General features: G+C 44.5%; 1 protein-coding gene across 2 annotated transcripts in view; it reads left to right on the top strand.

Moving 5' to 3' along the window:
• The window catches only part of nova1 (NOVA alternative splicing regulator 1), a 35,382-nt gene that overhangs the window by 7,291 nt on the left and 15,591 nt on the right, over positions 1-12,500 (top strand). The window contains exons 1-2 of one of the 2 annotated variants that reach the window (XM_017459900.3): positions 1-24; positions 10,266-10,409. The exon at positions 1-24 is cut by the window's left edge and continues 388 nt beyond it. In XM_017459900.3, the coding sequence (XP_017315389.1) occupies positions 21-24; positions 10,266-10,409 (148 nt within the window). In that variant the 5' untranslated portion in view covers positions 1-20. The remainder of the gene's footprint in view (positions 25-10,265; positions 10,410-12,500) is intronic. The other variant, XM_017459899.3, reaches the window with a different exon arrangement.

Raw genomic sequence — 12,500 nt, forward strand, 5'->3', positions numbered from 1 at the left:
CCGCACCACAGCTCGCCACAATGGGTGAGACACGCACATCCAGCCCCGCTTTTGTTGACTTGTTGAATGCGGTTGTTGTCTGGATGCGTTGACCATTTTTTAGTCTCTTTTGTCCGTGTGTGTGCTTTATCTTTTCTTTATTCGTCCTCTCTCGCTTAATTCATTCCATGAGTCAAAGTGGCTTGTTTGTCCTTGCCAAGTGTCCAGGACAGGGCCCCCCCTTTTCACATGTCGGAGGACTCTGTGTGTGTGTGTGTGTGTGTGTGTGTGTGTGTGTGTTGGGGTGCTTACAATGCAATCCCTCTTGACCCACCCCCTTCATGTGCTTGAACAAAACTCCCTTGACACTTTGAGTGTGTATGACTATGTGTGTTTGAGAGACAGAGTGTGTGTGAGAACGAGAGCGATTCGCAACTCTTTCGATGCGTTTACGGCTTTGTTACGTCCCTGATGAATCGCAGCAACAGATTGCCGTAGTTACACTGGAGCAGGATGCAGAAAAACCTGTTACTCATGCGGTGCATCTCCTCACACCTCCCCTCTCATTACCGACACACACAGGAGGGGGGGAAGCTTGAAGGAAGATGGCTTCCCCTGTTCGCCTCTGGTTCAGGATGCTTTTTGAACCCAGGTAATACACATCCACCTTGAGCCTCTTGAACATCTGTGAGGTGTCGTGTTAGAAACCATTTGTGACGCCGGGACGGAGCACGAAGTCGAGCATCGAGCACAGGAACCGAGGCGGGTGAAGTTGTTCACCGTTTCCATGCACACGCCAAGGTCAAACACTCTCTTTGACATCGCGAATGTGAATCGGTCGCTATGATGCACAAAAGGACGCAGGGGCGGCATAAACCCACCAAAAGATGGAGGAGGATGGCGTGAGACATGAACGAATTCCATGATGATAGGACATCCAAGTTCAGGTTGAGAGATTCCTGCCCAAGAGTCAAGATGGTGCCGCATTTGGAAAATCCATGAGATGTGGGCCCTTGGCACATTTGGAGAACATGTTCGATGCAGGGTCATGACAGTTTTGCTGGTCAAGTGAGGGGCACTGTCATGGCGCAGTGATTGTGAAAGTGAACATGGTCCTGTTTTGCTTAGTTTCACCAAGTCACACTTGGATTAGCATTCGTTTTCCTACTGTTGCCCCATTTCCTCTTATCTGTGTTGTACAAACACACTCCAGTCCACAAACCTCTCATGTGCTTCTTAAACCATGTCATCTGTCCAACCACTGGAACCCAACAGCACCAACAGTATTGTGCAGAAGATTCTATCTGACAAAAGCCTCAGAACCTTAGAAACCGTCAGAATCCTCCTTTTCTGAAGAAGCAAATCCACGTGCTTCTTGCCATGATCAGCGGCTCAGAGTCCGCATCTATAAAGCTCGTTTTTGCGTCGTCTATTTTAACGGCTCTCTTAACGAGAAAATTAGTATCTGGCCTTTGTGTGTGTTTGTGTGCGTGTGCTACCACAGCTCAGCCTGTGAATCCGAGTCGTATCCTTAGATGTCAGTTAGGCGGCAGTGTGAGGCAGAGCGGGCTGAGAGGGACAGAGTGATGTCGGAGCGATGATGTAATGCATATCCCACTGTGCACCTGGGCCGCTGCAGAGGACAGGTACACTGCTTCGTCCCCATCCTACGTACGTATACCTGCTTCCACAGGCCACCCTGAAGGAGGCGAATCGCAGAGTTGTCCTCACTAGCGTCTTTTGGACGATAGGAAGGTTGAAAACGTCATTACGAGCCCGAGAATCATCTCTCGTTGGCCGACGATCGATTTTTCCCAAGGCAAAAAGCGAAACAGAAAGGTAAAGGAAAGAAAGTGAGGGCTGCAGCTAGCAGAGGGAGAATAAAAGGTCCGCTTCAGCACTTTAGTAGATGGAAGGCATTTGAATCTTGGTGTAGGAATCATTGTCCACATACGGTTTCTGGAATTTTCTTTTGCCATTAAAATTCTGCTCGGATAACGTCAGTGCCTACTGCCTGCACAGCTGTGAAATAGTGGATGTCTTCCTTTCTTTCTATCTTTCGTTCTTTTCTTCCTTTAAATGCACTAGCTCTTATTTTCTGAACAGGCTCGATCTTAATCTCAGTCTCACTCTGAAGTCGATTATATATACCGGGGCTGGACACATCCATTCTTGGGTGGTGTCAATTAAGTTTGTCTAGATTGCTCTTGTGTTGATTAGATTTGTCTGGATAGGGCCAGTTACTCCACTATCGATTAGAGGTGGCTTCCACAGACAGAGAAGGACTCACTCAAATAACCCCCTTTGTGGATAACGGCTGCGTTCTCGGCAGTGCGGTGGTATAGTGTGCTATGTAGACCACATGGCTGTAACACGAAGGGCGCTGTTTAGGGAGGTTTGATGAGATTTGGATTGGGTCCAGCCCGTATAAAGGCTGTACCAAGAAGAGAGGTAATCCGAGTTTCGGGTTCGTACCGACTCTGTCTCATCAGGACTATCATCACCATCAACGCACAACCTTTCCAGTGGATTAACTGCCCATGCGTATACAGGGTTCCCTCTAGCCTGGATGGAGTCACGCGTGTTGTACATAATAGTTTAGAATGTATCTAAATGCATGTCTAAACCCAATGGAAGACCTCACAAAAATTCCACAAACCATTAGGGGACTGAAGTTACAGTGCAAGTGATGGTAAAAGTCATGTATTGGCATCATTTGTCGCAAACCTAAAAAAAACCACGCATACGGTTCATTCTAGAGAATTAATGCCATGGTAAACCTCTCGTTCTCTGTAAGCTAACTGACAGTCGTAGCATTTCGTGCAGTGTAGGATGGACGTCCCGAAGGACAGCGTGCATCCCCACATGTCTGTCCAGTCCTAGTGAGTCAGAGCGACGGGACATTTGCATTCGGGACACCTGCGGTTGATTTTATTTTCTCCTTGCCAGCATTATTTACACAAACCAACTCGTCTGGGCTCGAAGGGAATTTGCTGTTCTCTTTTCACTCCCAGTAAAGATGAATGAAGTATTTTTTAAAAGGCCACTGTTTGGCTCACATCTTTCTCTCTCCTTCCATACCTTTTCATTTTTTTTTATTAAACAGCTTTTTATTTACTCTCCTCTCTATTTACCTACAGTAGCTCTGTTTCTGTCCTCTCTCTTTCTTTCCTCTTTCTGTCGGCGCTCTTTCTGCAGTTGCGCCGAGGTCAGACGCAGTAGATTGAGGGCACGAGAGTGTGTGGAGCTCATCTTGTCTCTCGGAATTATTACAGGCACTTTAACCGTCCTACACACTCTGTCATGTCCCTCACCCAGTCACACGCTCACCTGTAGCTGGCATCCAGCTCTCAGAAATAGACCTGCGTTCAGTGCATGTGTTCAGATTACTAACACTCAAAATCGTTGAATTGTAACACGGGAAAATCTTTAGGAAGGGACGTGTGAAGACATGTGAAGAGGCGTTTGTTATTGTAGTTTGTTGTGGTAGCGGTAGGAGCGCTGAGTGCTGATACGGAACGCGCAGGAACGCTAAGGGGCGGATGTGTGAGCGTGAGGAGGGAAAGTGCAACATGTGACTTGAAGGTTAATATGTAAAACTAAGCTATCCTGAATGTCCTAGGCGTTCTGTGCAAGGCTAAAACTGCAGTTTAAAGCTACATTCGTATTGTAAGCTTCACTGCGCAACGCAGACTTTTTGCTCAAATCGGTCCTGTCTATCTTGATAACTTCATATTTATAACTGCAAGTTACTCGTATCTGTTTTTAATGGTCCAATGTCCTCCGAAACGCCCCACATGGGCAGTTGCTTCGCTACACTTCATACAGAGCCCTCCACTAATATTGGCACCCTTGGTAAATATGAGCAAAGAAGGCTGTGAAAAAATGTCTTTATTGTTGAAACTTTTGATCATTTGTTTTTAAAAAATAAATCACAAAAATACTCTGCTCTCATGGATATCGAACGACTGAAAATACAACACAGGTTTATCAAAACATATATATATATATATGTGTGCAACAATTATTGAAATATGAAAGTATATTTCCATTGATATTAAAATAACTATTTTTTTTTTGTACACCTGGGTGAGTAGGAACAGGAAATTGTTCAACCATGACTTCCTGTTTCACAGGGGTGTAAATATGAGGTAACACACAGGCCAAATTCCCTTAGTCATTCATAACAATGTGTAAGAGCGAGGAATAAAGCTGTGATGTGCAGTAAAAGGTTGTTGAGCGTCACACAATGGGGCGTGTCTATAAGAAAATAGCACAAGGATTGAAAACGCCCATTTCCACCATCAGGGCAATAATTAAGAAGTTCCAGTCAACTGGAGATGTTATGAATCGACCTGGAATTGGACGTATATCGTCTCAACGCACTGTGAAGAGGACGGTTCGAGTGGATAAAACATCTCCAAGGATCACAGCTGGAGAACTGCAGATGTTAGTTGCGTCTTGGGGTCAGAAAGTCTCTAAAACTACAATCTGAAGTCACCGACATCACCACAAGCTGTTTGGAAGGGTTTCAAGAAAAAAGCCTCTACTCTCATCCAAAAACAAACTGGAGCGTCTTCAGTGTGCAGACACTACTGGAACCTCAAATGGGATCGGGTTCTACGGTCAGATGAAACCAGAATAGAGCTTTTTGGTAATAAACACAGAGGTGGTTTTAGCACACAGAGAGGTAGCCGTATGGAAAAGTACCTCATGTCCACGGTTAAATATGGAGGAGGATCTTTAATGTTTTGGGGCTGTTTTTCTGCCAGAGGACCTGGACATTTTGTTAGGACACATGGCATCATGGACTTTATCAAATATCAACAGATATTAAATGAAATCCTGACTGCCTCTGACAGAAAGATTCAAATGGGCCGTGGTCGGATCTTCCAGCAGGACAATGATCCAAAACATCATCAACATCAACACAAAAATGGTTTACTGACCACAAAATCAAAGTCCTGCCATGACCATCCCAGTCCCCTGACCTGAACCCCATAGAGAACCTGTGGGGTGAACTGAAGAGGAGAGTCCACCAGCGTGGACCTCGACATGTGAAGGATCTGGAGAGATTCTGTACGGAGGAACGCTCTCAGATCCCTCGCCATGTATTCCCCAACCTCATCAGGCGTTATAGGAGAAGACTCAGAGCTGTTATCTTGGCAAAGGGAGCTAGCACAAAGTATCAACTAAAAAGGTGGCAGTACTTGAGATTTAAAGATATTTTGTGGGGGATAAATCTGTGTTTTGTTTGCAGTTGTTTGACGTCCATGAAAGTATTTTTTGAACAAAAGACAATTTTTCACAGCCTTCTTTGCTCATATTTACCAAGGGTGCCAATATTAGTATAAGACTCTGTAGTTTCAGTAGTTTCTTTTCAGATTTGCTTGAACTGATTCCCCAGATCAATCCAGATAAACGAACAATTTACGGTTGGATGTACAATGGCATGGCTTTACAATTACAAATACTGACGACATGCGATCCTGTACGGACACGTATCGGCTGTGCATTCGCTCTAGGTCCGCGTATGAAAGTGTCTGCTGTCTGAAATAATTGTATTTGTGTGTCCACACAGTTCAGATGTGTTACAGTAAGGCAGAGTATTGGATTTGCGTCACTTCGGTGTAATGTAGCGACGTGGACGTAGCCTAAAGGCCGTCCTGAAATGCGGGAAACGGCCAACAACGTCCGCCTTTAAAAATGCGAGTTCAGTAACAAAGTGCCACGTGTGTTAAATGAAGATAAAGTCCAGTACACCGCGTGGGCGTGTTTAATAAAAGTAATACGTCATTACTTTCCCAAGGAAAGACTGCATGTGGAATGAAAATGTTTGTTGATAAAAACTGCTTCCTGTAACATTTAGAAAATGTCCTGAGAGTCGTGTTGAGTGTCTTTGTTAGAATACGAGGAAGTTGATAGAATGTGTGATCTGTGCGAGGACCAGAAGTCCCGTGCCAAAATCGGAAAGCACTACTACAGAAATATCGAATTTGGTCACGAATAAGGGATTTAAATTGAAACGTAAATGAATGAAAATTGCAGCACGTTGTTAAACCGCGCACCTGGCAACGCAGCGGCCTTTCTGCTCCGAGCAACACACGTAGTCTTTAGCTTTAATTATCGTTTCATTTAATCGTTCAACATTTTACTCACTTATTTGTGTTACGTATCAGACACCTGAGAATTTCACACACTTCCTCCTGCTCTTAGTCAGCTCAGTGCAGAGGTTAAACACCTTAGTGGAAAAAACATTACATTACATCACCCCCTGTCCTTTCCTTCAGCGCTCTACAGCAGTCGCGCTGAGTGTGTGTGTGTGTGTGTGTGTGTGTGTGAGAGAGAGAGCAAGAGCATCTGTGCCTCTGAACTGCCTCTGTGAATGCATGTCTAAGGCTGTGCTATTGGACCTCAGTTTTGCGAGTGTGTATGTGCGAGTGTGTGTGTGTATAACTGAGTCAGTGCTGGCTCTATACACCAGGACAAATCTGAGGATTTAACTCCCATACGCTGCAGCTCTTTCTGCCACCCAGTCACACACAGCATGACGTGTGTGTGTGTGTGTGTGTGTGTGTGTGTGTGTGTGTGTGTGTTGATCACTTTTTTGCACCCATTTAATAATGAACCATTTGCCACGATCCATAAATGAAGAAATTCCAACCTTAAGACTTGTACTTAGCGCGTTTCGTGGTTTAAATGATGCGAGCACAACAAACGGACAGGAAACGGAGAAAACAAGCCTAAAGTGCAGAAGAAATTAAATAAAAACCCGAACCAGAAATTAAATGCTAATTGTGTTTTTAGGATGCTCACGGGCACGTTTTCTCACATCACAGCGATTTCTCTTTTCCAGTGAACGGACTTATGCAAATTTAATTAAAAGGAATACGTGCGACAATGCTGCCTTCAGAATTCGATCCAAACTCTGATCAAGTTCCTTACCCCAGTGGTTCTCATTCCTTTTGTAAACACCCCGCCCCCTCCTTCAAATAAATAAATAAATAAATTCGACACAACCAGAAATCTCACTTGTTGTTCGAACGTGGCGAAGAGTTCTCGGATGTTGTGGTAACAGCGCTACTGATCGTTGCGGTGCTTCCAGATGACCGGCTTTTCGCAGGCGTGTTTAACTTGTTTAACCAAACCCCATCACCGCTGCTGTAGCTGATACCCTCGGACCAGCCCTACACCCGTACCCGGTCAGTGTAGCGTTGAGAATGAAACATCACCGGTTCGTATCTGCTCAGTTGTGACACTGTAATTGACAGGGCGAGGCTCAGTGTGAATCAGAACCCGTCGGGTTCTGGTCCCGTTTGTGGCTCTGGTGCAGTTCTAGTGCCTGAGGGTGCTTGCTGTGAACGTGTGGATAAATTTAGCCTCGTGTCAGCCCAAAGCGGGTCACTCTCCTCTGCAAGAGAAAAGGAAAGTGGGACAGCGGAAGAACCGACAGGAACTCGGCAGGAACTCAAAAAGAAATTGTAAGCATAATAAATAAATAAATAAATAAATAAGTAAATGAAACAGAAAGTTATCTAGTGTCAGGCTAAACTACATCATCTGTGATGAGTCTCTGCTCACTTTTAGGCCCAGGGAAGGAGGCATGTCCTCTGTGTCCTGAAGTCTCGCTGAAGGAGGTGTGGCCTCAGTGTCAGTCAGCCTCACTGAAGGAGGTGTGGCCTCAGTGTCAGTGAAGGAGGTGTGGCCTCAGTGTTAGTCAGCCTCACTGAAGGAGGTGTGGTGTCAGTGAAGGAGGTGTGGCCTCAGTGTCACTGAAGGAGGTATGGCCTCATTGTCTTTCAGCCTCACTGAAGGAGGTGTGGCCTCAGTGTCAGTCAGCCGCACTGAAGGAGGTGTGGCCTCAGAGTGTGTCAGTCTTACAGAAGGAGGCGTGGCTTCTGCCCTGCCATTCCCAGTGAAGGAGGCAATATTTTCAGATAATTTGACTAATCTGTGCTCTAAATGATATTATATTTAAACGGTGACACACCCCTGCTAATCACAGGTTTTATGCCATTCTTCAACTGTGCATAAAATAAATTCCTTTTTCATTTTTATGTTTTTTTACTGTAGTGTACATGTGCGGTGTACATGCGCGGTGTACATGTACGGCGTATATGTGTAGTGTACATGCGCGGTGTACATGTGCGGTATATATGTGTAGTGTACATGTGCGGTGTACATGTACGATGTATATGTGCGGTATATATGTGTAGTGTACATGTGCGGTGTACATGTGTGGTATATTGTGTAGTGTACATGTACGGTGTATATGTGTAGTGTACATGTGCGGTATATTGTGTAGTGTACATATACTTTTTCATACCTTTTTTCATACCTTTTTCATTTTTATGTTTTTTTACTGTAGTGTACATGCGCGGTGTATATGTGTAGTGTACATGTGCGGTGTATATGTGTAGTGTACATGTGCGGTGTATATGTGTAGTGTACATGTGCGGTGTACATGTGTAGTGTACATGTGCGGTGTACATGTGTAGTGTACATGTGCGGTGTATATGTGCGGTGTATATGTGTAGTGTACATGTGCGGTGTATATGTGCGGTGTATATGTGCGGTGTACATGTGCGATGTATATTGTGTAGTGTACATGTGCGGTGTATATGTGTAGTGTACATGTGCGGCGTATATGTGTGGTGTACATGTGCGGTGTACATGTGCAATGTATATGCGCGGTGTATATGTGTAGTGTACATGTGCGATGTATATTGTGTAGTGTACATGTGCGGTGTACATGTGCGGTGTATATGTGCAGTGTACATGTGCGGTGTATATGTGCAGTGTACATGTGCGGTGTATATGTGTAGTGTACATGTGCGGTGTATATGTGTAGTGTACATGTGCGGTGTATATGTGTAGTGTACATGTGCGGTGTACATGTGTAGTGTACATGTGCGGTGTACATGTGCGGTGTATATGTGTAGTGTACATGTGCGGTGTATATGTGTAGTGTACATGTGCGGTGTATATGTGTAGTGTACATGTGCGGCGTATATGTGTGGTGTACATGTGCGGTGTACATGTGCAATGTATATGCGCGGTGTATATGTGTAGTGTACATGTGCGATGTATATTGTGTAGTGTACATGTGCGGTGTACATGTGCGGTGTATATGTGCAGTGTACATGTGCGGTGTATATGTGCAGTGTACATGTGCGGTGTATATGTGTAGTGTACATGTGCGGTGTATATGTGTAGTGTACATGTGCGGTGTATATGTGTAGTGTACATGTACGGTGTATATGTGTAGTGTACATGTGCGGTATATTGTGTAGTGTACATATACTTTTTCATACCTTTTTTCATACCTTTTTCATTTTTATGTTTTTTTACTGTAGTGTACATGCGCGGTATATATGTGTAGTGTACATGTGCGGTGTATATGTGTGGTGTACATGTGCGGTGTATATGTGTAGTGTACATGTGCGGTGTATATGTGCGGTGTACATGTGCGGTGTATATGTGTAGTGTACATGTGCGGTGTATATGTGTGGTGTACATGTGCGGTGTATATGTGTGGTGTACATGTGCGGTGTATATGTGTGGTGTACATGTGCGGTGTATATGTGTAGTGTACATGTGCGGTGTATATGTGCGGTGTACATGTGCGGTGTATATGTGCGGTGTACATGTGCGGTGTATATGTGTAGTGTACATGTGCGGTGTATATGTGTGGTGTACATGTGTGGTGTATATGTGTAGTGTACATGTGCGGTGTATATGTGTAGTGTACATGTGCGGTGTACATGTGCGGTGTACATGTGCGGTGTACATGTGCGGTGTATATGTGTAGTGTACATGTGCAGTGTACATGTGCAGTGTATATGTGCGGTGTACATGTGCGGTGTACATGTGCGGTGTATATGTGCAGTGTACATGTGCGGTGTATATGTGTAGTGTACATGTGCGGTGTATATGTGTAGTGTACATGTGCGGTGTATATGTGTAGTGTACATGTGCGGTGTATATGTGTAGTGTACATGTGCGGTGTACATGTGCGGTGTACATGTGCGGTGTACATGTGCGGTGTACATGTGCGGTGTATATGTGCAGTGTACATGTGCAGTGTACATGTGCGGTGTACATGTGTGGTATATATGTATATATGCCAGGGTTGGTCCGAGCGAGAGCCGCGCTTCACGTTCTGCATTCCAACACGATTATTAATGAAATGTTTGTGATTAAGTGTAGACATGAAATTCTGCTCTAATCAAGTGTTCTTGTGTGTGTGTGTGTGTGTGTGTGTGTGTGTGTGTGTGTGTGTATAGAAGAGGGTGAGTACTTCTTGAAAGTGCTGATCCCCAGCTATGCGGCCGGTTCAATTATTGGTAAAGGAGGACAGACCATCGTCCAGCTGCAGAAAGAGACTGGCGCCACCATCAAACTGTCCAAATCTAAAGACTTCTACCCAGGTAACAAACACACACACACACACACACACACACACACACACTGCTTCTTAAATGTACTTGGTATTTGTATGTGTATAAGTAATCACCCCCCAGCCGTTTATTCAACCTAATTATATAGGATTACGTTAAACATTTGCAAGTCGGATAAAACTTTGTTGTTGTTATTGTTGTTGTTGTTGTTGTTGGGATGCTATTGCCAAAACGTCCACCTCACACTGTTACCCTGAGTGTAACATGCACCCTCTCAAATTCAGTTTAGAGAATAAAATTTGTCACTTCATCGTATAAATTCCATTACGCAACAAAGACACCTCACTTCCTCCCCATGTATCGCTTTTATCGTTTGCCCTCGGTGTGTTAAAAAAAAGAATTCAGTTCCACCTTGCCAACACACGACATCAGGACATTCTAAAACGAATAAGACGAAACGTGGCGATTTTATTCGTTTGGACGATACAGGACGTGAGAAAGTGGAGGACGGACGAAGCCATTTCAAGCCGTCCGTCTTTGCGATCTTCTGCTCCAAATATGTGACAGCACGCCACGGTATTTTCTCGAACCGTCGACCGGACGAACGTTCCCTCCCTCGTCCTCGCACGCTCGATTTGAGCGCAACGGTGCTCTATACACGCGCGCGCTTCGTATTTGGAGAACGATAACATCGAACACGTGACCTGCTCGTTAGTACGTTTCATCGACAGCGATATGTTTACGGCTTCTTAGGCTGAAGTAACGCTAGCATACCAGACGAACAACGTCGCTGAAACGCGTTTACTTTCACTGCAGCGTAAGCGTGCTCATTACAGTTACATTTACACATTATTATTATTATTATTATTATTTATTTCTGATGGAACGTCGCAGCCATGACTCTAAGCGACCCTAACCCTGGCGTTTCGTTTAAAATTTAGACTAAAACGGTAACGAAATGACCTCGACTGCGGTCCATTTTCATCGAAGGACTAAAACGCAAAAATTTTTTATTTTTAAACGAGCTGAATCGGCAACACTGAACCCGAGACAGAAATTCTGTCTTCATCTGGTCTACTGTATACCAGTTTCTTTCCTTAAAAGGTCTGAAACGCAATCATGACGAAGCAGGCGTTTTCACCTCCACGGTTTCTCTTTGCCGCTTCACATTTATAACACGTACACAATTAGGAATCCTTTCAAGCATGCAGAAAAAAGGGGAAAAAAGGAAAAGGCACATAAACCATTAAAGTACATCTTGCACACATCACACTAGCTCTGTCTCCTCGACTCATTTAAAGCACGAAAGAAGCTCGGCTCGGGGGAATACAACACCTTTAAACGCCCTGAAGACGAACAGCTTTTTCTTTTCGTTCCCCCGCCGCCTTTCATTTATTTATTTATTTATTTATTTATTTATTTATTTATTTCACCGCACGCTACGCAAACGAAAATGCGGTTTAAAGTAACGCAGGTCTAATTTGTTATATCGAGTGATACATTGGCCGAAGTAGCGGTTTATAAAACACCGTACAGAGTTTTCTCTCATCGGGAAAACCAGACGCCGTTGATATGTAAATTAGAGAGCTTTCACATAGGCGGAGTTTATCCCGTCTGACGTGTTTACTCCCGTCGCGTGGCTCGTTTCGGCGCGTGTGAGAAAGCGGTTCGACGCTGAATCGCCGGAAACGTATCTTCTTTAAGCACTGAATCGCGTTGTTGCCAATTGAAAGAGTTAGAACTGGAACTAAGTCACATGATCCCAAAGCTACGTGCTTTATATAACGATTCTAAGTGTTAGTGTCAGACTAAAAAACGTGTACTTGCTCGTACTCGTCCCTGTTTTCGTTTAAAGGAAGGTTACGCTTCAAGAAACGATCCTAGACGACGACGGCCACACGACTTTGTCCGTTTCTGCCATTCTTCAGTCACGTGACCAAACAATGTTTAACACAGGTGGAAATGGCCGTCAGTAGCGAACACGCACTTTCGTTTAGATCGGAGAAGTGACGCACACGGGTCCCTGCATTGGACACACACACACACACACACACAGACACACACAGAGCGCTTTATAAAAAGCACTTTACTCCACACGGTCATTAAAATGTCAGAGCTGTC

The sequence above is a fragment of the Ictalurus punctatus genome, chromosome 28 (genome assembly GCF_001660625.3).
Source record: "Ictalurus punctatus breed USDA103 chromosome 28, Coco_2.0, whole genome shotgun sequence".
Lineage (NCBI taxonomy): Eukaryota > Metazoa > Chordata > Actinopteri > Siluriformes > Ictaluridae > Ictalurus > Ictalurus punctatus.